The 27,592-nt window shown below is 67.7% G+C and overlaps 2 protein-coding genes across 3 annotated transcripts in view; both read left to right on the forward strand.

Annotated features, from left to right (window-relative positions):
* Positions 1-1,604: 1,604 nt before the first annotated feature.
* REXO1 (RNA exonuclease 1 homolog) lies at positions 1,605-20,665 on the forward strand. 2 transcript variants are annotated; one of them, XM_058282155.2, is made up of 16 exons: positions 1,605-1,877; positions 11,677-13,403; positions 13,843-13,947; positions 14,471-14,690; positions 15,976-16,139; positions 16,216-16,347; positions 16,457-16,580; positions 16,745-16,858; positions 16,994-17,131; positions 17,248-17,361; positions 17,835-17,908; positions 18,342-18,452; positions 18,682-18,797; positions 18,917-19,055; positions 19,139-19,259; positions 20,056-20,665. In XM_058282155.2, the coding sequence occupies exons 1-16, from the start codon at positions 1,721-1,723 to the stop codon at positions 20,142-20,144; spliced, it is 3,645 nt and encodes a 1,214-aa protein (XP_058138138.1). In that variant the 5' UTR covers positions 1,605-1,720; the 3' UTR covers positions 20,145-20,665. The 2 variants fall into 2 exon arrangements, with proteins under 2 accessions (XP_058138138.1, XP_058138139.1); XM_058282156.2 differs by lacking the exons at positions 18,917-19,055; positions 19,139-19,259; positions 20,056-20,665 and having other exon boundaries at positions 1,617-1,877; positions 16,745-16,883.
* Positions 20,666-22,642: 1,977 nt separating this feature from the next.
* ATP8B3 (ATPase phospholipid transporting 8B3) overlaps positions 22,643-27,592 on the forward strand; it is a 29,532-nt gene continuing 24,582 nt past the window's right edge. Inside the window, exons 1-5 of the mRNA XM_058282157.2 lie at positions 22,643-22,760; positions 23,907-23,968; positions 24,345-24,436; positions 25,448-25,561; positions 26,556-26,654. Of these exons, the coding sequence (XP_058138140.1) occupies positions 23,917-23,968; positions 24,345-24,436; positions 25,448-25,561; positions 26,556-26,654 (357 nt within the window). The 5' untranslated portion in view covers positions 22,643-22,760; positions 23,907-23,916. The remainder of the gene's footprint in view (positions 22,761-23,906; positions 23,969-24,344; positions 24,437-25,447; positions 25,562-26,555; positions 26,655-27,592) is intronic.

Here is a 27,592-nt window from a genome sequence, read left to right on the forward strand (position 1 = left end):
GAGCTCCTTTGGGGCGGGCAGGGGCTACTGAGTGCGTGGGGTAGGACGGGCCCGAGCTTGAGAAACTGGCGGGTGCTTTAAACTGCCCCTCCAGGTTCCAGAGGTCCCCAGAGCCCCCAAGGCTGGTGGGGCTTGGGTGGGGGAAGGGCAGGCATCCCCCACATAAACATACCTGCTCCAGGCAGGGGTTTCACCTGATTCCCACCCCAGGGAAGAGGGGGCCTGGTGGCCACGCCTGGTTCGCACTTGCCGGCTCCCCACCGCCAAGGTCGCCCCAATGGGGCTCCCCCCTTTCCCTGAGGACAGCGACCCTCCAGCTTCCCATTGGGCTTTTAATACTTCACGTGCCCTGGAAACTACTGGACTAAGCCCTCGGGGCCTCCACTGCAGGGGTCCGGAAAGGCACCCCCAGCCTACCTCCTGGGAGCCCCTATCCTGACGCAGCCTCTGGGACCCCGACCCCTCCGGTGCCCTGGGCCTGGGCTCAGGCCATCTCCAGCTGCTCTGTCCCCACGAGGCCCCGGGGCCCCCACCCAGGCCCTGCCCCCACCACCCCCACCTGGGCCTAGCCCTGAGCTCCCCCGCAGCCTGCCCCTTACACATCTCTGCCATCCTTCCAAGTACCAGGTCCCAATCCCTCCCAAACCTCTCCCCACCTGCACGGCCGCCACCCCGGCTGCGCCCCTTCGGCCTCACTGGACCAGCGCTGTGGCCTCTGCCCAGGCCCCCGGCTCCCACCCTCGCCTCCCAGAGGCTGTTCTCCCCACGCCAGCCAGGGGGCCGCTGGGAGCCCCTGAGTCAGGGCCCTGCCCTCCTCTGCCCACAACCCTCCAGGGCTCCCACTTTCCTGGGGGTGAAAACCCATGTCCTCGCAGCCCCCAGGTCGGCCCTCCTCTTCCCCCGCCTCCCTGCTCTCCCCCTCGCTCCCCCTGCCACAGTCTACCCTGCCCTTCCTCAGACACATCCAGCACGATGTCACCTGCGGCCTTCGCATGTGCGTAAGGTCTAGTGCAGAGCCTGGTATATAGAAGGTGCTCAATAATTGCTGAACAAAGGAGTGGGCGGGAACAAGACTTCCCTGCAGATTTGAGGATTGGGTTGCTAGCCAGACTACAGGCCGGAGGAAGGAAACATTTATTGAGAGCCACCTGCATCCCAGGGCGGAGGATGAGTTTCCGCGCGTGAACAGAGGAACGCATGCGCGGGTTTCTTCGGGTTCGGGGAACAACGCCCGCGGGACCCGCCTCGTCCAGTAGAGGGCGCTTTAGGGCACTATGCTAATTAATGCAAATAACCATAGCCTGGGCCTGAGGGGCTATTTTGGATCAGGCGCGCCGTGGACAGCCTCGGCGCCGCAGGTGCCCGGTGCTCAAGATGGAACTGGTGTTGTCGCGGAGGGCCGGGGGACAGCATCGGCGAGCCTACCGGAAGCAGCAGGCAGGGCAGTTCGCGCCCTCCATACCTCCTCCCGCGGCCGCTTCTCTCGGCCCATGGGTCCGCGACCCACCTTCGTTCCGCGGGAGCGGGCTTTTCTAATCAGGCGCGCTGCGGGCAGCCCCTCCCGGGGGCCCTTGCGCCGGCGTCCCGGGGGCCTCCGGGGACCTCGGAGCAAGATGGCGGCGGCGGGGTCCGTGAGGCGCGGGCGGCGGCGACCGCGGCGCCAGTGAGGGGCCCGGGGCCCCGGGCGGCTCCGGGCCGAAGCCCCGCCGCGGTACGGACCATGCTGCGCTCCACTGGCTTCTTCCGGGCCATCGATTGCCCCTATTGGGCTGGGGCGCCCGGGGGGCCCTGCCGGCGTCCCTATTGCCACTTCCGGCACCGCGGGGCCCGGGTCCCCGGCTCGCCCGGCGGCGGCGGAGCGGCGTCCCCCGCAGCAGGTAATGGCCGCCTGCCCGCCCCGGGCTTGGCTCCCCGGCCCGGGTCTGCACTCCACCAGTGGAGCCTCCCTGCCCCACCCCCGTTCCTGCCCCGAACCCCCTCCCCGTACGCTCGCGGGCGATGGGCCCCCCAACCGCGATCGGGACCACCCATCCCGGGACCCTGGGAAAGCCACTGGACCCCTGTGAGCATCAGTTTCCACGAGTGTAATATGTAAACAATGAGAGAACCTATTCCCTCTGGGGGTATCGTGTGGGTGGGGCACGATATCGCTGGCAGAGCGCCGAGGCCTGGCACAGAGGAGGGGTCGCCTCGGGAAACGAATGTGGCTGACACTAGTTGGCAGGCCCGGGACTGCTTCCTCTGCTCTCATTAGCGCTCCTCCATAGGGAATCCTCTCCTGCCGCTCCCTCAGCCTCATGTGCTTTTTGGCAGCCCTTGTTTATTTCTTTGCAACTCTTCCCCCCGGCGCCGCCTCTGGCACTGGCCACCATCACTTCCACTAGTTGAACCAGGAGGGTCTTAGGAGCACGTGCTTGCTTCTGTTGTTGAGCTATTTGTCAGACGCGACCAGGCAAGGAGTCACTCAAGCCTCACCTGATTGAGGGGGTCGGCACATAGGTTTCCAAGGAAAGCTCTGCTTTTGTTTGGGCAGAGAACATTAACCAGCAGCAGATCACATCTTAATTTTGAGAGGATTTGGGTTGGAGGGAAAGACAGACATCACAAAGCAATGCTCGGAGGGAGGGTTAAGTGCAGTGTCATTCCTTCCGCGAGAAATTCAGGCTCCCCCTGGCGACCTCTGTGCCCCAGGGGTGCCTCACCTTTCATTGGGCCCTTATTGCCCAGATTTCCTCATTCAGCCTGGCCTCAACTATCCTGCCTCACTTTCCCCATAAAACGATTCCCCGTTCAAAACCCTTTTTCTTCAAAAGAGGGGCGTTTCGGATGAGATTAAATAATAGGCCTTTTTCTCATTTTGCCAGGCAGGAAATAAAGGACTTTCTCAAATTTCCCCACAGATTTGGACCACTGCTTGCATCCAGCCGGACGCGAGCATTCCTCGTCTCGCTGCACTCCAGTGCCCGGCATCTTTGCTGTGCTTGGTGTGGGCTTGGCTGCTAAGGAGCCCCTCAGCGAGGAGGGAGGACGCCCACCCAGCAGAGGCCTGGGAGCCTGCAGCCAGAGGACCCGGGAGTTGGTGGGGAAAGGGATGTGCATGGGAGGCTTCCTGGAGGCAGTGATATTCAACGTGCTTTGGTGGTTCGTTTGCATCCAGCTAGATGTGGTTTCTTGGCTTTGCTTATTGTTTCCTTGTTTGTGGGCATGCATATGAAGCTCTGCAAAGAGCCCCCTGAATTCAGGTGAGGACAGAACCCCTCCCTGACACTGACGCTCTGACTTCCCACCTTCTGAGCCCTGGGACATTGGTCTCTTTCCTGGCCTTGTTCCTCTCACCCCAAGGCAGTTATTTGTTTTCTTTCCGTGTTACAGATGGCCAGTTAATCCCCCAAATGATTTTTTGGGGGGCCCATCTGGTGATGTAGTCTTGTCTGCCCCGCTTTCCCCTGGGGGGGAATGCAGCTGCCTCCCCTTATCCCAGAGTGTCTGCCTTTTCCTGGTGAAACTAAGCAGACCTCTTCCCATCCCTAGCGAGGTCACGAGGCCTCTGGCTGCTTACCAGTAGACCGCCTTCTCTGCATAGACCCCTTGCTCAGCCTCTTTCTTGCTTCTCTGAGTCGCTGTTTCCTCCTCTGTGACGTGCTGGCTGGGCCACCATCCGACAGGGTGCTGGGAAGCTGGTGGCCTGGGGAGTCTGCGCACAAGGTCTGTGTCTGCCGCCGGCCTCTTCTTCCTCCCCAGCTTCCCACTGCTCCCAGTTTTGATGAGCCCCATTTCCCATCCGACTTGACGGGGCTGCGGTGATCCAACCCTCGTCCTGAGGTGGGCCTGAGCCCTGGGCCTCGCGGGCTGCCCAGGCCCTCTTCCCAGCCCGGGCAGTGGTTCTCCTCAAGCTTTGGAAGGACAGGGAAAGCGCGACCTTTCCCCCAGCTTTGCGCTCACCCAACCCAGGTCAATTCCTTCTGATTTCTATCTCATGCTCTGAGCCCTGTGAGAACCTCCTTTGTGCAAACAGTGAGGAAATGGGTGTTCCTTGGCAGCTTGGGATTCTGGGATGGATGAGACGGTGGCCTCTGGACACGAGGAAAGACAGGGCCGTGGGCCTCTGAGTGAGTGGTGCAGAGTCAGGTGGAATGCCGAGAGCCAACGCCGAGCCTCTGCCAGGGCAGCCTCGACGCTGAGCTTGCAGTGAAGTCTTCGGGGCATCCCTCCCCGTGACCGTGAACCAGTGCAGCTGGTGAGGCAGGCTGACCGCCCCCCACAGACCCCTGCAGGCCGCGGCCCGTGCACTGGGGGAAAGCAGAGGCGAGCAGAAAACACCTTCTGGGGGGAAGACTGCCTTTGGTGAGGGCTTGGAGGGGGGCGGGGTAGAGGTCTCAGCCAGCTCTTCCAGAGCCGAGCAGAACAGCGGGAGGGCTGGTGGGCCAGGTCAGTGGCAGCGCTGAGCAGCTGGGCCGAGGGCTCTGGGCTGTGGCCCCCCGAGCGTCGCTCTGCCTGCGGCTGCATTGGAGCCAGTTGCATGTGGCCAAGGCGGGTTGCAGGGACTGGCCTGGCAGCCCTCACGAGGACCCTGTGTGCACCGGCCCTTGGGTGGGGGCAACCTGGCTTTGAGCTGCGTCTTCTGTGCCAGGCCCTGTCCAAGGAGTACCCCGTGGACCGAACGCTCTTCCAGGCCCAGCCTTGAGTGGGGCCCGTTCCTGCCCTCGACGGCCCTGCGGTCTGGTATGGGGTAGAGGCTGGAGGCTGTGTCGTTCTAGGGGGCCCTGAGGAGCAGGGTCTAGAGCAGGAGATCCTTGGGGTGGAGGTTTCAGTCGAGCAGCAGGATTTTCTATATGTTTGACCACATGGTTCTTTCTAGAAAGAATAGGATTTGATTGGGTGAAGAGAAGAGGGAGTGGTGTCCCCGGCCAGGGGAACCGGCGAGCAAGGACAGGTGCTCTGGCAAAGGTGGCCTGGGATTGCCGTTGAGCAGCCGGGTGGGGTGCTAAGAGGCCCTGTGAAGCCGCCGGCAGGTGGGCTAGAGCGCCCTGTGCGGGCGCTGCAGGCCTCCCTCGGAGTGGCCTTGGCGCCGTCCAGCAGCACCACGGCCCGTGCAGCTCCAGGGAGCTCACCTCTGGGCTCGGCCACGGTGGCCTCCAGCGGCCACAGCAGATCCTGGGCGGACTCTGATCCTCACACAAAGTAGGAATCACTGTCCCCATTTTACACGTGACGACGCCGAGGCCCTGAGAGGGGAAGCCCCTCGCCCGTGTCTGCGTGGTCAGAAAGCGGGGTGGGCGGGAGTGCCCCTGCCCAGCACCCCCTGCCGAGCGCCTGCAGCTCCGTGCTCCAGACATGTGGGTGCCCCCGTGTCTGATGCTCAACTCCCCACCCCGGTGAGACCAGGCAAGACCTGGTCAGGCTCTGGAACCTTCCGAGGATGGGCCCGAAGGCAGGCGGGGCTCCTGGCAGCGGGTCGGAGTGGGGGCCCTCCCTTTCTGTTCTGGAATCCTGTGGGCATGCAGGGAGGGAGGCGGAGACCGAGCGCCTCAGAGCTCCTGGCGGCCGATGGGCTGAGCTGAGCAGCAGTCGCAGCCCCAGGGCCCACCCATGCTCAGGGCCTCCTCCCGTCCCAGGGGGAGGATGCCTGGGACGATGCCGGTCCACTAAAGCACAGGCCTCCGCGGAGGTGTGCACGCCCTGGGCGGGGCCTTTCCTCAGGCCAGGCCAGCGAGGCCCCCGCTCAGGCCCGGCGTGGGCGCCGTGAATCTTGTTGGCCCAGCGGTCGGCACAGCTGGCGTCAGGGCGGGGCCCTTGGCTGTGGAGGGGCCGCCCTGTGTCCATCTGCCCCCCTTGAGACCAACAGCATGCCCCCTCCCCAGTCGTGACAGCCACAGATGTCCCCAGACGCCGTCAGGCGTCCCCTGGGGAGCAGAGAACTGCCACGCTACTGGTGCACGCCAAACAAAGAGCCGGTGGTGCTGAGAACAGCGCACGCACACGCACACATGCACGCAGTATGTCCACAGCATGAGGCTTGGCAGCTGAGACCTCCAAGTGGCCGCACGCCGGGGGCCCTGGAGCGGGGGTGAACCGCAGAATCCAGTTTCGTCTCCGCAGCACGACCACTTTACAGAAGGACGGGACTCGGGCACTTTGCTCTGAAGTTGGAGAAGAAACGGCCCACTGATGGGGTGTGGCTCGAGGCAAATTTTAAAACACTTTTCCTTCGGCCCCGGTATTTTGAAGGCAAACGTTACGCCTAGTTCAGAAAAAATATGCTTTGAAAAGTACAGCACCTCCTGAGCGGAGGCCGTGGGGCGGGCTGCAGTTCCTGCGCGGCTCCAGGCGCCCGATAACCCCTGCCTGTCCCCGTCCCGGCGACAGCTTTGAGAAGATGGGCGCCTGGACAGCGCACTGCCCCTCTCCTCTCATCTCCTGCCCTGGACCCCGCGCAGCAGTCCCCCTTCCGGCGGGGGCTCCCCGCTGCCGCAGAGCCCAGCTCCCCAGCCTGTGGGGCCCAGCGCACGTGGCACAGGGTCGTGCTCCTGGCGGGACCGGGAAGTGGTGCTGACGTGGAAGAGCAGTGGGGCCTCGGGGGCCAGGGGTCCCCCAGGGGCCATGCTGCCCCCCAGGGGCACCGGGCACCAGCCGCATCTCAGGACATCTGTGGTTGTCACGACTGGAGGGGGCGCTGCTGGCGGCAGCTGGGGGACCCAGGGGGGCTGCTCTGCCCCCTCCAGTGCCCGGGACAGGCCCCCCAGATGAGGCTGCCCGGCGCCGGGTGTGCTGCAGGGACCTGGTCTGTGGGTGCCGTTTAGGGCGGGAGGGGGGAGCTGGCTGAGGCCCGCGCACCCCCCATCTGCAGGGGAGACGGAGGTCTGTGGGCTTGGGAGGTGGAGCGCAGAGGTGGGGCCTGCGGGGGTTGGCCGGGGGTGGGGGGTGGTGGGCTGCCCGCCAGGAGGGCCCAGGGGGCTCTTGTCCCATCCTCACCTGTCTTTGGCCTCGCTGGCCCCCAGGGTGGGTGTTCCCCCTTGGCTGTGTCCTGTGGGGAAGGACCAGCCTGAGGAGGAGGCAGCGCTGGCCCCGGGGGGCCCCGGCGAGTCTGGGGCTGCGGTAAGCGCCCTCAGCTGCTGGCGTTTCTCTGCAGGACACAGTCGTGGGCCGAGTGTCAGGTGTCACCCACAGTCAGCGTCGGCCCTCGCCGGGCCCCGTAGCGCACGTGCCCTCCCAGGTCCCTGCAGAGCGGAGCGGAGGTGTGCAGCCTCGGCTGGCTCCCCTCCGAGCTGCTTGTGCCCCCTAAGCAGACCCATGGGTGGTCTCCTCCAGACCCCGGAGAGGAAGAGGCGCTGGGGCGGCGGGCCGCGAGTGGGGAGCCCAGGCCCGGGAGTGGCGGAGGAGGGCAGGTGCGCAGCCCTCCCCGGGGGCTTCCTCGCACTGCCAGCCCTCGGGGCTGCGCTGGTGCGAGGCCAGGACCGCAGCCAGGGCGTCCTCAGGGCACTGAGCGACCTCGGCCTGGGGTGCTGGGGGCGCCTCGGCCACCTGGCTGGCGGGGCGTCCAGGGACGCCCCCTGGGACCAGGGGAGCGCTCGTGGCCAGGAGGGGACTCAGGACAGGGGACCCCCCAGGATGGTCTTGCGCCTTGTGTGTTGGGGAGGGGGCGCCAGGCAGGGGTGGCTCCTCGCTGTCTGGTGGCTGCCTGGGTCCCACAACTGGGGTCCACCAGCCAGGGGAGGGCGTGTCCTGGCGCGGTGGCACGGCGCTGTCCCTCCGAGTCCTGGCAGCCAGATCCAGCATGGCCTCCGATGTCTCACGTCACGGCCTTGTCCAGAGGGTCCTCTGCCTGCTCCTCCCCTACAAGCGTTCAGGTCGAGAGCTGAAGGAGGGGGGCACCGCTGCAAGGGAGAGCATGGGGGAGGGCCCCACCCGCAGGGACAGCGGCCAGTCCGTGTCCCGAGGGACTCAGTCGTGGGGAAGGGGCTGTGGGAGCGCTGCCTGGAGATGGGGCCAGTCCACGGTGAGAGCAGGCCCTGGTTCCCTGCGCGGCCGCACCACGCCAGCCACGTCTGCAGCGCTGCTCCTTGGCCCGTGGGCTTTCTTAGGAGCCCCGCGGCCCCCACTCCGCCCACTCCCCACCATGTTCGCGGCTGTGGTGGGCTACATGCCTCCGCCTCTCCGTCGCTGCCCCCTCTGCCACCCCTGGGAGGGAGAGCGAGGCCCCCCGAAGCCTGGCAGCTCCTGGGGTTGGAAGCCAGGGGACTGGAGGGGGTGCGCGTTTAGTGAAAATGCTCCAACCTGCCTCGTTGGGGAAGTCCCCGCAGGGTGCCCGGCAGGGATGGGGCGTCGGGGCCCCCTGGCACTCACCCCGCGCCCCCTGCCTGGGCATTCTGGCGCTGCTCCCCACACTTCTGGCCGCACTCCCCTCGGACTTCGTTTTGCATCTGCTCTCAGAGGCCCCTGCCCCGGGTAGACCCAGCCCCTCACGCGTCACCCCCTCCCCACAGCGCCCCCCGCCCCCCCTTGCCTGGACAGCCACAGGCTGCGTCCGAATGGCCGCGGGGCTGGCAGTGGGGCCAAGGGCCTGTGTCTCGGTGGCCCCTTGGCTGGGGCCTGGGGAGGCAGGGGCTGGCAGGTCCCACCTGGAGAAGCCCCAGCTGCCCCTGGCCTCCCCTCCCCTGCCCCCCCCACGCTCCGCCCATGCCCACCTCTGGGAAGGCATGCCCTCGACTGCTTGGTCAACCTTCGGGGCTTTGGGCCACCCCCGGGCGATCCCCCCAACTGTTCTTTGGGGTGACCCTGGCTGGTCAGGAGAGCAGGGGTGGGCAGGGTGGGAAGGCCATGGCACGTGCCCGGGGCCTCCCCATCGGTGGGAGAGGAGGGGACCGGGTGTGCAGTGGCTGGGGTCAGGGGAGCTTGCTGGGGTCGTCTCCCCTGTGGTGGCGGGTGCATGGCCAGGGCTGTGGCGGGGGTCCTGCATGGGAACTCGGGAAAGCCGGCAGGGTCCATACTCGACGCTGGGGACCCCAGGGCCAATGCTGGACAGGCAGGGCTAGACCAGGTCCAGGGTTCCTGGGGGGAGCCGAAAAGGGTGTGGGGGGAGCAGAGCAGAGGGCAGGGGTGCCATGGGAGCCTTGTGGAGGTCTGGACAGGGGCCTCTGGGGGCTGGGACGGGGCGCCTGCGGGGGTCGGGACTGGGCGCCTGCGGGGGTTGGGACGGAGCGCCTGCGGGGGTCGGGACGGGGCGCCCGTGGGGGTCGGAACAGGGCGCCCCTGGGGGTCGGGACGGGGCGCCTCTGGGGTCGGGACGGGGCGCCTGCGGGGGTCGGGACGGGGTGCCCCTGGGGTCGGGACGGGGTGCCTCTGGGGCGTCCGTCCTGCTGACCGCATTGGGGTGTGGGGCGCTGCGGGGCCGGCCTACAGGCCTTTCTTCCCCCCAGCCTGGACCTGGCTGGGCCAAGAGGGCGTCACAGCGCCGCTGTTCTCTGACAGCCGTGCCCTGTGGCGGACGCGGGGCCTGAGAGAGCCCAGGAGAGCAGAGGACAAGCAGATGGCAGGTGAAAAGAGGCGCAGGCAGAGCTGCGGAAGCCCTGCGGAGCCCGCGAACGTCAGGCCCACGGCCCGGAGCCTGCGTGGCACAGCCCCGTTTAGCCCTGTGCCTCGCTGCTGGCGCCCTCGTTCGACGCCCTCCTCGGCACTGGTTGACGGCTTGTCGGTATCTCGATCCCTCCTGGAAGCCGACGGGCCATGGTGGACACGGGCACCCTCTCCCTGTGCCGCCCAGCAGGGCTGGCAGCGGGTCACGTGTTGGTGACGTCGCGGAGGCTGCTGGGCGCTCCCGCCCGTGCCTGTTTGCCTCACGTGGCGGGGTGACTTGGAGACCACCCCGGGCTTGTCCGGCCCCTCTCGACCCCCAGTTGACAGCACCTTTAGGTCACCTCCCTTGTCTTTGTTGTTTTGAAAACACAGCTGCCGTTCTGTGGGTGTGCCAGGACCACGGCGGCGGGCTCCCACCTCTGGGTGGGAGGGCCTGGGGGCCATCCTTAGACCCCCGAGTCTCAGGGAGACTCGAAGTGAAATCATGCAAAACCACTGCCTGGAAACACACCGCCGCTCACGGCACCCTCCGGGCGCTGCCGTGGGAGCAGGCCGGCCCCGTGCCCGCGCCCTTCTGGTCGGTGCGCCCCCTGCATTTGCTGCCAGCCGCGTCTCTGCTGTCGCACTTTCTCCCCGAGGTAGCGGGCGTCCTCTGCCCGTAGTAGGAACACAGAACACGGGGCTTTCTGCCACATGAGTGGCCGGCGTGTATTTCCACCCTTTTTTAAAAGATTTTTTTAAATTCCACCCCCCCCCCCCAGTTGTCTGCTCTCTGTGTCCATTCGCTGTGTGTTCTTCTGTGTCCACTTATATTCTTGTCAGCGGCACTGGGAATCTGTGTCTCTCTTTGTTGCGTCATCTTGGCTGTGTCAGCTCTCCGTGTGTGCGGTGCCATTCCTGGGCAGGCTGCACTTTGTTTCATGTGGGGCGGCTCTCCTTACGGGGCGCACTCCTTGCGCGTGGGGCTCTCCTACGTGGGGGACACCCCTGCATGGCACGGCACTCCTTGCGCGCATCAGCACTGCGCGTGGGCCAGCTCACCATACGGGTCAGGAGCCCGGGGTTTGAACCATGGACCTCCCACGTAGTAGGCGGACGTTCTATCTGTTGAGCCAAATCGTTTTCCCACAACGTGTCTTTTTTTTCACTTAGTTTACAGTGAATGTTTCTGTGTAAAAGTTGATGCTCTTAGAGTGTGCACCAAGCCCTTATCACTGCGGTGACAGGTCACCACAAACCTGGTGGCTTCCAGCAGCGTCCTCCCGCTCGCTGATGTCCCTGGAGGCCCCACAACGGGTTGAGGCGCTGGCAGGGCTGGCCCCTTCCTGGGGCTCCGGGGACAGTTCCTTCCTGCCTCCTGCATCCAGAGGCGCCCATGGCCCCAGGCACCTTCCCTCTGACCCTGACCCTCAGCCCCTTCCTCTAAGGGCCCCCTGCAGCCCAGGAGCGTCCCCCCATCTCCAGGCCCTCCACCTCGCCTGTCTGCACAGTTCCTGCACCGGCGGAAGGACGCCTTCACGGGTTTCAGCACGTGGTTGTGGTCGTCTTTGGAGAGTGGGGGGCACATTGTCCAGCCTGTCACGGGGCATCCTACCTGTTGATGTTCTTTTCTGTGGGGGATGTAGGAGTTCCTTCCGTAGGACTCCCAATAAGCCGCCGAAAAACCCCAGGGCAGGACATTGAACGTGGCTTACATGTATTTTGTTTTTATTGTTTACCTACATTTAGGAGGTACCAGGGGTTGAATCCGTTACTTCATACGTGGGAGGCAGGTGCTCAGCCACTCCTGCTCCCCTTATGTTGTTTCTTAATTGGACAGAGGTCTGGAAGTTCCGGGGCCAGGTATGGCCGTCATTGTCACCAGGACCCTGTCACGCACCTTCCCTGGCCGGGCAGCCTGGGGAGAGGGGGGCACCCGTAGTGTGCAGTCTTCCCAGAGCCTGGCCCAGAGGATGTGCTCCAGAACATTCCAGCGCCCAGCAGGGCCTCGTGGGGTCCACCGGGGCCCAGGCGAGGGTTCGGCGTGCAGTCCGTTCTGGGACCCGGGGCCGTCCCCTGCGGTGGCTGGCCGTGCCGACGGACGGCGTCCCATCTGTCTTCCAGGGCTCGGCTATGACCCCTACAACCCCGAGCTGCCCAAGCCCCCTGCGCAGAGGGAGAATGGCGTCCTGGGCCGCGGGGACGAGGCCCGCGCGGACACCCTGGAGCTGGAGCTGGTCAACCAGGCCATCGAGGCCGTGCGCAGCGAGGTGGAGCTCGAGCAGAGGCGCTACCGGGAGCTGCTGCAGACCGCCAGGGAGTACAGTGCCGGCGAGGCCGCCCTGGAGGAGGCCGCCTTCCCGCTGGCCCTGGAGCCCGCCCCCGGGGGCTGCGGCGGCCCCCACGCCCAGGCCCCCGCCTACCAGCCCACCCCGCTGGCCCCCCCGGCCGTGCCGGGCAGCAAGTACTCGCTGGCGTCTCCTGACAGGAGCCAGGGCAAGGCTGCCGGGGGTGGCGGCCTGGAGTATGTCCCCAAGGCCGTGACCCAGCCCCGGAGGTACGGCCGCCCCGCGCCCAGCAGCAAGTACGTGGTGGACAACTCCAAGCCGTCCACGGACCTGGAGTACGACCCGCTGTCCAACTTCTCAGCCAGGCTGCTCGGCCACACCAGCCCCAGGGACGAGCGCGCCCCCAAGAGGCCCAGGGCCCCCCGCAGCAGCGAGCCCTGCACGCCGGCCCTCAAGAAGCACTGCGACCCCTTTGGCGGCTACGACGCCCAGTTCTCAGACTCCGAGGACGATGCTGCAGCTCCGGGCGATGGACCTGCCACCGCCAGCCCCCCGAAATCCCAGGCGGGCCCTGAGAGCCAGGCGCCCAGGAAGCCTCCCTCCGCGGAGGGCGCCGAGGAGGGCAGCCTGCGGGAGACAAAGGAGATGGCCGTCCAGTGTGACGTGGGGGACCTCAGGCAGCCCCCGGCAGGTGTGAACGGGGGGCCCCCCGCAAAGCCCGTCTCCCCAGCCAGGGCCCCGCAGGAGCAGCCGGGCGGCGAGCAGAGGCTGGGCGGCCCCAAGGAGGGCCGGTCCAAGAAGCAGCAGCGTGGGGAGCCACCGCCCCCTGGCTCCAAGGCCGCCATCCGCAAGAAAGGCAAGGGCCGCGACAGGGACCGTGGGAGGCCAGGCAAGAAGCCCTGCACGGACCAGAGGGGCCCGAGGGCCGGCAGCCCCCAGCACGCGCCTGGGAGGCCGGAGCGGACCAAGCACAGGCCACCTGCAGCCATTCCGGGGGCCGGCTCCGGGAGCAGGGGGCCAGGCCAGCGGCCGAGCCCCATGGGCGGGGCCCCGGGGCCCCAGGAGTCCCAGCCGCCGGTGGCCGGCCCGGCCCCCGTCGGCCAGCCGGGCAGGACGGGGGGCAGGGCCTCCCTGCCCGGGAAGCTGGCCGAGCGGAAGGCCCGCTCCCTGGACGAGGGCGGTGCCCAGGATGCCCCCAAGCTGAAGAGGCGGGCGCTGAGCCACGCTGACCTCTTCGGGGACGAGAGCGAGGACGAGGGCCCGGGGCCCGGGGCGCGGGGCCGGCCGCCCGCCCTCCCCAGCCTGAGCTCCGACTCGGACTCAGACTCCAGCCTCAGCCTCCCCGGGGAGCAGGGCCCGCCCTCACGCCCCAAGGCCGCGCCCCCAGGCCCCACGCCCCCCTCCCCCTCTCCCTCCTCCTCCTCCTCGGAGGCAGGGGACGTGGACTACGCGGCCCTGGAGAAGGAGGTGGACTTCGACTCGGACCCCATGGAGGAGTGCCTGCGCATCTTCAACGAGTCCACGAGCGTGAAGACGGAGCATAAGGGCCGGCTGGCTCGCCAGGTGAGGCCCCCGCCAGGCGAGGCCCCCCGCCAGGTGAAGCCCCCATCCAGGTGAGCCTGCCCCCCCCCGCCAGGTGGGGCCCCCCCCGCCCTCCTGCCTGCTTGGGCCTCGGCTCGTAAATTCAGGGACCCTTGGCAGCCACCTGCCACCACCACCCCAGTCGCAAAAGAGGGCGAGTGTGCAGCCCACCCAGCGTCCAGAGGGACAGGCTGCCCCCCCCCCGCCCCCTCCTCCGGGCCCTTCATCCACTGTCGTCACCTGCGGACCCTTCAGCCTCCCGAGGCGCCAGGTCCGTTCCCGCCTTCCTGTGCATGCCCGCCGGGGCCTGCCCCTGGCCAGATGCGTTGCCCACTTCAGGGGCCGGGGCAGGGGGAGGGGTCCTCGGCGGCGCCCCAGAGGAGAGCACCCGTCTCAAGATGGCCGTGCGCGTGCGTTTCAGCCGCCCCAGGAAGAGAAGAGCGAGGAGCCCGGGCGCTCGGGCCTGACCACGCTGTTTCCAGGGCAGAAGAGGAGAATTGCTCACCTGGCCACGCAGCGCAAGGAGGTGAGGGCTGGCGACGTTTCCTGGGTGGGGGCCCAGCCTGCCAGGCAGCTCCTGCCTGGACACCGCCTGCCCTGGGAGAGCCCAGCTCAGGCTCCCATCTCAGTTGCTCCCAGTCGTGGGCGCGGGGATGGGACCCGGGCCAGGGAGCCGCGGCCAGAGAGCAGCGGGCGGCCTGGGTCCCAGCCCCTCCAAGCCTCGGCTCCCTAATGAGGAGGGAGACGACAGGTCAGGGCCCCTGTGGGGGCAGCCAGCAACGCACAGAGCAAGTTGGGTCAGCCTGGAGTGGCCGCGCCGCTTGCCTCTTCGGGGACACCAGTCTGGACAGCAGACCAGGCAGGGCAGGGCCACGGCGCCGGGGCCACAGGCAGGCGTCCCAGTGTCCCTGCGCCCGGCTGGCCCCCGGAAGGCGTCTCCAGAGATGCCCGCGTCGTGGCCCAGTGCGGTGTGGGGTCCTCCGGGCCCTGGGCGGCCTCCCAGTGGGGCTCGGGGCTGCAGCTCTGCCCCACAGCCTCTGCCCACCCAGGCGGAGCTCCCGGGGAGAGGCCCGGCGCCCCCAGCCCGGCCGCTGACCGCCCAGGAAGTGTGCTACCGACGGGCCCAGCAGGTGCAGGAGACCCTCTGCAGGCTCCAGGCCGCCCAGCGGCCGCCTGAGAAGCCCACCCCCGCCTCCCGCCCTGTCCTCGTCCCCGCCGCTGGCAAGAAGAGGAGGATCGCCCACGTCCCCAGCCCCCGCGTGGCTTCCGGTGAGCCCCAGGCCTGCCCGTCCTCGGCCTCGGTTTGCCTGTCTGCGCACTGTCGGGGCTGTGGGAGGCCCCCTCCCCCCAGGCCCTGCCCCGGCCGCGTCCCCGGGGGTCCTCCGCACCCGGCTCGAGGTGCTGGGGGACGGGGTGGCCTAGCGAGGGGGCGTGGCTGGGCCCTGTCGATGGACAGTCGGGGTGGGTGGGCGCTCCCCCTGGGGGGTTGGGCTGCTTCCCTGAAGCACGGGGAGGACCGCGAGGCAGGGGCTGAGGAGTCCCCGGGACGCGGTGCGTGGCCAGGCCCGGACTCTGCCCCCGGGACTCCACGAAGGTCCTGCAGACTGGGCTCAAGGAGCCCGGCAGTTGGAGGCCCCCGGGGACCCCACCCAGGGCACCCCGAGCCCGGCGCGCTGACCTGCCAGGAGGGGCCCCGCAGGCCCTGGGTGTGGTCTGGGGGCCTGGCGCCGAGCGGAGTCCATTCTGAGGCGCGCGGCGCCCCCTCGGCCAGGACCTTCCACGCACGTGCAGCTCCTCCAGGGGCCTGCCGTCACCCCAGGCTGGCAACAGGGACTGGGGGGCAAGGCCCGGCCGAAGTTTTCCTTCCCAGCACGCCCCGGGGGTCGGGAAAGGCCGGCGTCTGCGGGGCCTCAGCTGGCACCCCATGCCCGGCCCTGCGTCCCTTCCACTTCCTGGGCAGGTGTGTCATGGGGCCCGCTGGGGCGGGGGCAGCCAGGCCCCCTGAGCCAGGGCCCAGCGCCCCCAGCTCTGCCCTTTGGTATCTGCGTCGGCACGTCCCCGTTGTCACGCAGAGCTCCAGGTTCTGAGCTGTCTGGGGCCTCTGGTGGCCAGGTGCTGCGCAGCCCCCACCCCACCCACAGCCGGCCCTGTCCAGGCTGCCACTGTGACCTCAGCGGGGGAGTGGCAGGGCCCAGGTCACAATGGCGGGCCGGGGCACCCAGACCAGGCCCTCTGCGGAAGCCAGGGCCCTTCTCCCTGCCGCCGATGCCGCGCAGCCAGGGGCCGGAACATGTGGCAGAGGCTCGCCGCGCCCCGCCCCGCGCACCCGCCCGCCCCGTGGGCGCACGCCGCCGTCCGCCCCCCCCCTCGATGGCCCTGCCGGGGACCAGCTAGAGCCTGATGCCGCTCCGCTGCCCCCGGCCCGGCCCCCGCCCCGCCGCCCTCGGCGCCGACATGCACGTCCTGCTGGCGCTCGGCGACCGCGGCTGCCTGGTGCTGCGCAGCTCGGTGATGGGCCTGCTGTCGTGCGCTCACGCCCCCCGCGCCCCCGCAGCCCCCACGGGCGCCAAGAGGGCCCTCGCCGCCAGCAGCAGCCAGCCCCCGCGCAGCGCCGAGCCCGGCGGCCAGCCACTGAAGACCCGCACGCTGGCAGGAATGGCCTCCAAGACCACTACCACCGCCGCCCCCAGGCGCGTCGCTCACAGCCCGTCTCTACAGGTGCCGCGCGGGCTCGCCCCGGGGCGCCCCGGGCTCCACGGCGCCCCCTCACGCCCTCCGCCTCCCCGCCCCGCAGAGTCTAAAGAAGCCCATTATCCCGAAAGAGTTTGGGGCCAAAGTCCCCACCGTCATTCGCCAGCGGTACCTCAACCTGTTTATCGACGAGTGTCTCAAGTTCTGCTCCTCCAACCAGGAGGCCGTCGAGAAGGTGCCCCCCCCACGCCCCCCGCCTCCTTGGGGCCCCGGGGTCGCGTCGGGTCCTGCGGCCCCTGGGGGCTCCCCTGACCGGCAGGCCTGGTGCGTGCGTCCCCTCCCAGGCGCTGACCGAGGAGAAGGTGGCCTATGACCGCAGCCCCAGCAAGAACATCTACCTGAGCGTGGCGGTCAACACCCTCAAGAAGCTGCGCGGGCTGGGCCCCGGCTCGGCGCCCGGCCTCCACAGTGAGTCGCCGCGGCCTGGGTGGGGGGTGCAGGGCACAAGGCCCCCTTCCCCCGGAGGCCGACGGGCCTGCCCGGGGGCAGAGGGGGCCGTCCCGGAAGGGGGCGGCGGCCCGGGACGCCTGAGCAGCTGGACGGACGCGGCCGCCTTCCCTCCCCTCCTTCAGAAGCCGGCAGCCGGAGGGTCGTGTCCCACGAGGTGGTGCTGGGGGGCAGGCTGGCCGCCAAGACCAGCTTCTCCCTCAGCCGCCCGAGCAGCCCGCGGGTGGACGACCTGCGAGGTGAGCCCGGCTGCGGCCAGCCCAGGTGCGGGGCGTCCGTGGGCCCCGGGCCGTGAGGGGCCGCCCCCCACGCCAGCCCGGGGGAGGAGGCGCGGCGGCGGTGGGCGCAGGGCCTGACCGCGCCTCCCGCCGCAGGCGCCGCCCTGTACAGCCGCCTCAGGGAGTACCTGCTGACGGAGGAGCAGCTCAAGGAGAACGGCTACCCCTTCCCGCACCCCGAGCGCCCGGGGGGCGCCGTGCTCTTCACCACCGAGGAGAAGAGGCCCAAGGACCGTGAGTCACCTCACGCCGCCCGCTGGGCCCGGGTGCGAGGGCCGGGGCAGGTTCCGGAGCGGCGGGCGGGTGCGGGACCCGCGGGCGGCCAGCCTGACCCTCGCCCGCCCCCCCAGCCTCCTGCAGGATCTGCTGCCGCTGCGGCGCCGAGTACCTCGTGTCCCCCTCCGGCCGCTGCACCCGCGACGAGGAGTGCTGCTACCACTGGGGGCGGCTGCGCCGGAACCGAGGCGAGGCCCTGCCCCTCCCCCGGGCCCCTTCTCGTTCGTGTTCCCACTGGCCCTCCGTGTTATAAAACGATACAAGGTGTCCCCGCAGGGCGTCCGGGCGACGTAAGAGGAAGGGAAGGCCGCGTGTCCCTGACGGCCTGGCCCGGCCCCCCTGCGCCCGGCCCCCAGGGCCTTGCACACGGGGACAGGCGCCTGCCCGGCCGCAGCGTGCGGTCTTCTGTCGTAACCAGCAGGGCGGGCACGGCCGGGCCGCTCCCCGTCGTCCCGTGGCCGGGCTCAGTGCCACCAAGCTGCTGTGTCTCGGTGGCAGCTCAGCCAGGGTTCCTGTCCTGACCCTCAGGCCCGAGCCGGGCCTCGTGCCCGCTCCCAACGGGGCCGCAGCGCCCCACCCGGCAGCCCAGATGGTCAGCAGAAGCCGCGGGGCGCTGGCGGGGCGCGGCGGCGCGGCCCCTGACCGCGGTGTCCTGTTGCAGTGGCCGGAGGCTGGGAGACTCAGTACACGTGCTGCTCGGCTGCCATCGGCTCCGGCGGCTGCCAGGTCGCCAAGGTGGGCGGCCCCTGCCAGGGCCCCGTCCTGCTCTTGCTGCCTCCCGCCCCGGAGCCCTCTCCCCCAGGCCCCCAGCTGGCGCTGAGCTTGGCTGGCCCCTGACCCCCCTCGCATGGGACTAACTGCGTCCTGCCTTGCGGGGGGTCCCGACATGAGCGAGGGGGTCTGCAGGGCGTCCCCACTCCTTCCCCCACGCTGTGGCGTTTGTCCTGTGAAGGCAACGCTGGGCATTTGTCTTTGGCCCTGGATCCCACGTGGACTGGTTGGGGAAACAGGCAGAGGGGGTGCAGGCCCAGGGCCCCGGCTGTGGGTAGGGCGGGCGGAGCAGGGCCCAGTCAGAGCTGTGGGGTGGCCCGGCTCGGCGAGGGAAGCCCGCGGCTGCAGTCCTCGGTCGCCCGGCGCCCGCCCCCTCACCCGCTCCTCCCGCCCTCAGCAACACGTGCAGGACGGCCGCAAGGACAACCTCGAGGGCTTCGTGAGGACCTTCGAGAAGGAGCTCTCCAAGGACGCCTGCCCCGGAGTCTATGCCCTCGACTGTGAGATGGTGCGTCCTCGGGCGCCGGCCTGACGCCGGGGCGGGTGGACCGCCCGGGAGCCCTGCGGGGAGGGCACGGCCTGGCTCCCCGCTGCCCGGGGCCCGTTCCAGGAACCGCAGGACGCGGGCGCGGGGGCTGGAGCTGGGAGGCCGCGGGGCACACCCCTCCCCTGGCACAGTGGGACGCGCCCCCCCTTGTGGCCCGTGCCCCCCCAACCCCTGCTCTGCACCCCCGCAGTCCTACACCACCTACGGCCTGGAGCTGACGCGCGTCACCGTGGTGGACACCGACATGCACGTCGTCTACGACACCTTCGTCAAGCCCGACAACGAGGTGGTCGACTACAACACCAGGTGCGCAGCCGGGCCCTGCCTGCCCTCGCCCTGACCGCCAGCTGGGGCCCCCGGCCTCCCCTCCCCCCCCTCCGGCGCCCAAGGCTGGGGACCTGGAGCCCGCCCCGCCTCGCCCCCAGGTTCTCCGGCGTGACCGAGGCGGACCTCGCGGACACGAGCATCACGCTGCGCGACGTGCAGGCCGTCCTGCTGAGCATGCTCAGCGCGGACTCCATCCTCATCGGGCACAGCCTGGAGAGCGACCTGCTGGCCCTCAAGGTGCGCGGAGGCCGGGGAGCCTGGGCCTCGAGGCGGGGCCCGCTGGCCCGACCCTGGCACCACCTGACGCATCCCGCCCGCAGGTCCTCCACCGCACCGTGGTGGACACTGCTGTGGTCTTCCCGCACCGCCTCGGCCTCCCCTACAAGCGCTCCCTGCGGAACCTCATGGCCGACTACCTCAGGCAGATCATCCAGGACAGCGGTGCGGAGCGCGGGGCGCGGGGCAGGGCGGGGCTGGGGGATGTGGGCGCGGGCGGGGGCAGCGTAAGGCTGGGGGACGTGGGCGCAGGCGGGGGCAGCGTGGGGCTGGGGGACGTGGGCGCGGGCAGGGGCAGCGTGGGGCTGGGGGACGTGGGCGCGGGCGGGGCGGGACTGGCGGACGTGGGTGCGGGCGGGGGCGGCGTGGGGCTGGGGGACGTGGGCGCGGGCGGGGGCGGCGTGGGGCTGCGGGACGTGGGCGCGGGCGGCGTGGGGCTGCGGGACGTGGGCGCGGGCGGGGGCAGCGTGGGGCTGGGGGGCGTGGGCGCGGGCGGGGGCGGCGTGGGGCTGCGGGACGTGGGCGCGGGCGGGGGCGGCGTGGGGCTGGGGGACGTGGGCGCGGGCGGGGGCGGCGTGGGGCTGCGGGACGTGGGCGCGGGCGGGGGGCGGCGTGGGGCTGGGGGATCTGGGCAGAGGGCAGCGTGGGGCACGGGGACGTGGGCGCGGGCGGGGACGGTGTGGGGCTGGGGGACGTGGGCAGAGGGCAGCGTGGGGCAGGGGGACGTGGGCGCAGGCGAGGGCAGCGTGGGGCTGGGGGACGTGGGCAGAGGGCAGTGTGGGGCAGGGGGATGTGGGCGTGGGTGCGGGCTGCAGGGCAGTGCAGGGCTGGGGCACAGGCGGGGGCAGGGCGCGGCTGGGGGACGCGGGCGTGGGCAGTGCAGGGCAGCGGGCTCGGGCCGCAGGGCAGTGCGGGAGGGGACTGGGGCCACGGCGCCGGCCCTAACCCGCACCCCCCGCAGTGGACGGGCACAGCTCCAGCGAGGACGCCAGCGCCTGCATGCGCCTGATGGTCTGGAAGATCCGCGAAGACGCCAAGACGCAGCGATGACCCCCGCCCGCCCCACCCCACACAGTGCAATAAACCTTGAGAGTTACCTGTGCGGCCGCGGAGGCGCGGGAGGAGGAGCGCGGGAGAGGAGCGGGAGGAGCGGGTGCCCGCGGGACACGCCCTCCCCGCCGGGTCCCGCCGGCCCCGCCCCTTCCTTTTGAAGGGGGGGCAGGCAGGGGCTGGGTTCTTTTTATGTTGTATTGTTATTTTTATTACTTTTAATTTAAACCTGACGACTTGCCTAGTTTTCCCTCACCCGGAGGGACCCGACCCCGACCCGGTGCTGCCGGCCCTCCTGGGGGGCGGGGGGAGCGGCTGGCCCGCGCCCCAAGGCGCCCACTGCGGGCTCTGGCCTCGGGCCGCCGGCCGGGGGGGCTGGGGCTCAGCCCGGGGGTCCTCGCCCCAACCTGCCTAACCCCGGGTCCTCCAGGCCCGGGCAGGCCCCACCGCGACGACACCGTCTTCCCCTGTAAAGGCCCGCCCCGCGCCCTGGGACTGAATAAACGTTTGTATGGATTTTTGCCCTTGTGCGTCGTGGTGGTTTGGGGGCTGCGGCCCGGGCTGAGCACCATAGGCGGGGCAGGAGGTCTCAGGAGAGCACCCCCAGCGGCAGGTGGCCCCCCTCCCCAGCTTCCAGTGTGCATGGCCAGGCTGGGGGCGGCTAGGTTTGGGGACCCCCACTGGGATGGGGCCAAGGCTGCCCCAGGAGTCCTGCGAAGAGGGCAGGGGTGTATGTCGGGGAGGCGCAGGGGCCCGGGCTGTGTCGTTCCCTCACTTAGAATGACAGGAGCTGAGCCCCGGCCTGTGGCGTGTCCCCAACAGCACTGGGGACCCAGAACACCGGGGTGGGGTCCTCACTCTTTACTTAAAATGACAGAAGCCAAGTCCACCTCGGAACCGGAGCTGGTGACGGACCCTCAGCCCCAGGGCTGGAGGGGGGGCAGGATGCTGGAGCACAAGGGTGAGGACAAGGGCTGCCTGGGGTGCAGGGCGCGGGGAGGGGGGTGCGGGCACCCCGGCCGGGGCGTGCCTGCAGGGTGTGAGAACATTAAAAACAGCTCGGCTCGACTGCACGAGGTGGCGACGGCCGATGAATGGGTAAGCTGGTGTAGGCACACCGTGGAATGTGCAGCAGCGCCAAGAAATGAAGTGAAGCAGATGAGAATGCGAGGACATTAGGTTGAGTGAAGCAAGCCAGACACGGAAAGACAGCGCTGCAGGGGTGTCCTGTTGTGAGCTAAGTGCGCTGTGTAAACACAGGGCGTTAGCTTGAATACAGATCACCAGAAAAGAGAACGAAGGAGAGTGGGGAGCTGAGGTTTGATAAGTGCAGAATCGTTAAACAGTTGCTGTAAATCTTTGGAAATGACTAGAAAAGGTGACAGCGCATCATAGTGTGTGTAACTAGCAGAGCTGTTACGTGGGTCTGATGGTGGTTGAAAGGGAAAGTCTAGGGTCCCGTATGTTACTAGAAGGAAAGCTGAACCAACACGGGATTGTGTAGCCTCGTGAAACCTGGTGTGAAACGGGGGTTTGGGTGCTACCGCGTTTGTAAGACTTCCTGAAACTGAACAAATATATGTTAATGTTACAAGATGTTAATATCAGACCAAAAAACCCCACATTATGGTAAGTGAAAGAAATGAGACACAAAGACTACATTTTGTATGATTCCTTGTATATAAATTGTAAGTATAAATCAGTTGGTAAAGATGGAATTAGATGGGTAGGTGTGTAGGGCTGGGGCAGGACGGGGACGGCGAGGTGACTGCTAAGGGGTGTGGGCTCTTCCTTCTGGAGCAATGCAATTGTTCTAAGATCTGTGCGGCGATGCCCGGCGCTGGTTTTAGAAAACCCTCTGTCCACTTTGGACGGATTGTATGGTGTGTGAAAGGAGCTCAATAAAACTGCTTAAGAAGAGAAAAGAAAGCAGCTTGGCATCTCTCCTGTGCCCGCCCCGAGTCTGCCCTCCCTTTGCCCTCCCATCCTAGGAGGGCCCTGACTCTTCCACAGACCCCCACGTCTCTCCCCCTCTCCGGCCCCACCCACCCAGGCTGGCCACGCCCACGGGTCCCTCTAGCGCCCTACAGCGGCCCCGCCCCAAGGGGCCTAATTGGCCCTCCCCCAGCCCGAGCCCCGCCCCTTGCCCTGGTGCCTCCTAGGGCCCCAACCTGGCCCCGCCCTCTGCTAGGCCCCGCCCTGATGTCCCGTCTCCGGCCAGGCTCCGCCCCCTTCCCCCGCCCCTTCCCGAGGCGCTGCCTGGCTCCCGGCCTCACCACAAAGTCCCGCTGCCTGGCACCAAGGCCCCGCCCTCCGCCTGCCCTGGTCCCGCCCCCAAGGCCCCAGTCCAGCCCCGCCCGCGGCCCCACCCTCCTCAAGGCCCGCCCCGCCCTCTGCCAGGTCCCCGCCCCTCTCTGAGGCCCCGCCCCATCCCGCCTCCTGGCTTGGCCCCACCCCCAAGGCCACAGGCCGGTCCCGCCCCCTGCCCTGCCCTCCCCTAGGCCCCGCCCCGAGTCCCGCGCCGCCCGTTTCGGCCCGTTGCGCCGGGCTAACAGCTGCCCCGCACCCGCCGCCCTGGACAGCCCCTGCCCGTCCCGGGCAGCCCGGCCCGCGCAGGTGAGCAGCGGACTCCCGCTGCTGGGCGTCCTCGGGCGCCCGCGCACCCTCTCTGGGCTCGCGAGGGTCGGGGGTCCGGGCCCGGGGCCTGAGAGCCGGTGTCTTCTGGGCCGGGGTCTCCGCAGACCGGGAAGGCGCGGGGGCCGCGCTCCATGTCCGAGCCCAGCGGGGCAGCCGGGAAGGATGCGACCTGCGGGGAGTGGGGCGCGCTGGTTACGCAGGGGGACCCGGGCCCCAGAGGCACCCCGCCGCCAGCCTCACTGTCCTGCACCTGCGGGAACGGGCGCCGGCCCCGCCCGGGCTCCCAGGAGCGCCAGGGCCAGGGCCACCCCCAGGCCCTGGGGACGCGGATGACTCCTCCGCCAGCAGCCCCTGCCCCGCGGGCTTTGGGGAGGGGCGGGCCAGCCTGGCGGGGACGGAGGCGCGCGGGAGAGCGCTGGAGCTGAAATGGGGGACGGTCCAGGCGGTCAGGGTGCCCGGCGGAGGCGCGTCGCCCGGCTTACAGGGCCAGGGACCTCCGAGCCGCGGCCGGAAGGGTGAGGAGGCGCTGAGCAGGGGTGGGGGGCAGCGCGAGGGCACCCCGGGATGCTGGAGGCCGGGCGGCGGTTGGGGTCACTCGGGGTGTGTGCCCGGGGCCCCTGCAGCCTCCGTCCCCTCCAGCACGGCTGACGCCCCCACGTCCCTCAGGGCCGGCCGGCCGGGTCCTGCCCCGGGCAGTCCTGAGCTCAGGCCTCGTGCACACGACTCACCAAACACCACCACGCCGGGGCCCCGTTTAGCCGGTCGACAAACGTTCGCGTGCCTAAAACCAGATGCCGGGCCCCGGGCTGGGCCTTGGGTGCCGGGGTGCGGGGGAGGGGGGCAGGACTGACCAGGGAGGAGGGGGGGTGGGCGTCCCCGCCGGAGGCCATGGGGGCCTTGACCGTGGATGGCCCACGGGTGCAGGGTTAGGGGCCCGGGGGATTGAGGGGTTGCCCCCGCGAGGACGGGTGGACGCCGGGCTGGGGCAGGCTTGGGGATCGGCTCGGGCCCACTGGCCCTGAAGGTGTCTGGGAAGGGACACCCCCTTGGGGGGAGGGATGGGTGGGCCCCAGAGTCTCGGATCCGGGGCCCCAGGGGTGACCCGCGGCCCCTCTCGCCCGCCAGTGCCATCAGCATGGACAGCCTCAACTACCGGGAAGATCTCGAAGAAGAGGAGAAGAACTCAGGTGCTGGGCCCAGGGCCCAGGCGGAGGGCCTGGGGGGAGGCGGAGGGGCATTGCAAGGGTCGTGGCAGAAGTGGGGGGACCGGGGAGATCCCCCTCCCCAAGCCTGCGGGGACAGGCCTGCTTTGTGGGATGCTGGTGTGGTTCGAGAGTCCCAAACCCTGTCACTGAACGCTTGACTCGGGATTCGTGCAGGGGCTTTGCCAGGCCCTCGGTCTCCTCCTCCTCCCCTCCTGTTTGTTTACCGACTCCGACATCCCTGGCCTCGAGCCGGGTATCCCCAGCGCCCACGTCCCCGGGGGGCCCATTAGTCTGCCCCCCAGGGCGTCATTAGAGGGTGTTTGTCTTGGGCCCGGTGTGACGCTCGCCCTCCCTCCAGCGTTCACCTGGGAGGTGAAGGCCAACAGCCGCCCCTACCACTGGCAGTTCCAGGAGAAGGCGTTCCTGTGTTTCCAGAAGCACAAGTACAAGGTGCGTGCGCCCCCGGCCCGGGCTCGGCCCCCGCTTCCAGAGCCTCCCGGGCCTCCCCGACCGCGTGGGTGAGCCCCGCCCCCACAGGGCCGTCGGCACCCACCTCTGGCGGGGGCCCCCTCGTGGTTTCATTTCTTTGCGCCTTCCAGTCCTGCCTGCACTCGTAGTTCCGGCCCCTGGCCCCGCAGTCCCTGCCCTCCCTGAGACACTGCTTCCGGGTGTGCGTGAAGCTCAAACACCCCACCTTAGAGAGCAGTCTGCCTGGGCCCTACAAAAACCCTCCAGATGTGGCATGCTTGCGAAAATACTGGGCCCACTGTTTGGTGCCTCTTTGCACTAAGTAGATGCTCATTTAATGCCGGCTCGAGGCTCTTGCTCAGCAAATGCCGACTCAAGGCTTTGCATTGAGTAGGTGCTTAGTTGATGCTGGCTTGAGAACTACATTCAGCAGACACTCATTAAATGCTAGCCCAAACTTTGCATTCAATTATCGCTGGCTCATATTCAGTGGGCACTCAATAAATGCTATGCCAAAGCCGTGCCTTCAGTAGGTGCTCAATCAGTGTTGGCCTGAGAACTGCATTCAGTGGGTGCTCAGTAAATGGTGGCTCAGAACCTTGCGTTCAGTAGATGCTCAATTAATGCTGGCTCAAGATCTTATATTCAGTAGATGCTCAATTAATGCCAGCTCAAGACCTTATATTCAGTAGATGCTCAATTAATGCTGGCCGAAGGCTTTGTCTCCAGAGGCCACTCAATAAATGCTGGCTCAAAGCCTTGTATTCAGTAGATCCAAAGCCCTGTATTCAGGAGAGGCTCAATTAATGCTGGCTCAACACATTGCACTCAGCAGCTACTTACTTAATGCCGACGACTCGTCCGTCCAATGATAACCGTGGCCCCTCACGCCTGCAGCGCCGGGAGGGCGTGGGGCGAGGCCGGCGGGGGGCGGGGAGCGGGAGGGCAGGGGCCCTGGGCCCGCGCCGTGACCGCGCGCCGCTCTCCTTCCAGAGCAACGCCATCCGCACGGCCAAGTACAGCGTCCTCTCCTTCCTGCCGCTAAACCTGTACGAGCAGTTCCACCACACCTCCAACCTCTACTTCCTCCTCATCATCATCCTGCAGGTGGGGCGGGGTGGGGGGCGGCCCCGGGGTCCGCGGGGGCAGCAGCTCGGGGCCGAGAGCCCACGCCCCCCCCCAGCCCCCCTGCCCGCTCTTGGCCTCGTCCCGGAGGGGCGACATGCCGCCACCTCCGGGAAGCCCTCCCGAGCCACCCTGTCGGCATCCCTCTGCAGGGCCGGGGCGATTTGTCTGTGTGGTTGGTGGGTTTATAGCAGGCCCCCGTGGGCCGTAAGTGCCCCCTGCTCACTGCCGGGTCCCCACTGCCCAGCCCAGGGCCTGGTAAACAGGAGGTGCTCCATGTATGCTGAATGCTGAAGGCTACCCGCATGAGCCCTCAGGTCCAAGGAGGGCGCCCATCTCCTGGCCCGGCAGCCACCCCCTGGCCGGGCTGAGGGTGGGAAGGCACGGCCCCTCCCAGGGCTGCCCACGGCCTGGGCCACTCGCCTGGCCACAGAAGGCGCCCCTCCTGGGCCCCGGGGGGTCCGGGCCAGGGCGGGTGGGCACTGTTCCCAGAGCACCCCCACCACCACCCAGCGTCTCACTTCTGCCCTGGGTAAGGTGGGGCGCTCTGCTTTCCCCCATCAAGTCAATGAACACATATTGAGCACCAACTGTGCGCACAGGCTGGGGACCCGGCCGTGACCCTGACAGCTGCAGCCTGTCTTCAGGTCAGGCTTCTGAGGACGGTGACCGCCGATAAGTCCGGGCGGCCCCTTGAAGGAGGTGGCAGGGCGCGGGCACCAACGATGGAAGAGGAGTTGACTGGGGAGCTGAGGCGTGGGCGGGCGGCGCCGGGAAGGAGAGGGTCCAGAGGGGGCCGACCCGAGGCTCATGGGGGGCAGGGGGCCCGGACCCAGCCAAGGTGGCCGGCGGGCGGCTCGCAGCGGCTGCGATGCCAAGCCGGGAGGCCGGGGCGGCCCCGCGGGAGGGCAGGGCGCGGCGGGCAGGGGAGGGGGTCCCGCCAGGCTGGCCCGCTTGACCTGCCCGTCTGCGTCAGACCATCCCCGAGATCTCCACGCTGCCCTGGTTCACCCTCTTCGCCCCGCTCGTCTGCCTGCTGGGCATCCGCGCCTCCCGCGACCTGGTGGACGACATCGTAAGTGGGGCCGGCTCTGCTGGCCAGTGTCCTGGCGGCCGTATCGTTTTCCAGCTGTGTGGGTGTCTCCTTTAAGTTCTTTTATTTTGAAATAATTTCAAATTTGCATGACAGTTGCAAAAAATAATACACACCCATGCGGGGGAGCTCCAACACCCCCCCATCCCAGCCAGCCAGATCCCCTAAATTTAGCACTGGGCCACCTTTGCTGCCTCATTCTATCTGTCTATCTGTCTGTCTGTCATCTAGCCAGCCAGCCATTATCTATCGTCCATCTGTCCATCATCATCTATCATCCATCCATCCATCCATCCATCTATCCATTAGCTATCATCTATCTATTCATCTATCATTCTATCATCCATCCACCCATTATCATCTATCCGTCCATCATCATCTATCATCTATCCATCAATCCATCATCCATATATTATCATCTATCCATCCATCTATCCATTAGCTATCATCTCTCTATCCATCTATTATCTATCATCTATCCATCCATTCTTCTATTGTCTATCATCTACCATCCATCCATCCATTATAATCTATCATCTATCTATCATCTATCTACCCATCCATTCATCTATTATATATCTATGCATCCATCATCATCTATCATCTATCATCCATCCATCTATCATCCATATATTATCATCATCCATCCATCCATCCATTATCATCTATCCATCCATCATCATCTATCATCTGTCCATCAATCCATCATCCATATATTATCATCTATTATCTATCCATCCATCCATCCTTCTATTGTCTATCATCTACCATCCATCCATCCATCCATTATAATCTATCATCTATCCACCCATCCATTCATCTATTATATATCTATCCATCCATCATCATCTATCATCTATCCATCTATCCATTATCTATCATCTATCCATACCGCCATCAATCCATTATGTCATCTATCC

Source organism: Dasypus novemcinctus, chromosome 19, assembly GCF_030445035.2.
Source record: "Dasypus novemcinctus isolate mDasNov1 chromosome 19, mDasNov1.1.hap2, whole genome shotgun sequence".
Lineage (NCBI taxonomy): Eukaryota > Metazoa > Chordata > Mammalia > Cingulata > Dasypodidae > Dasypus > Dasypus novemcinctus.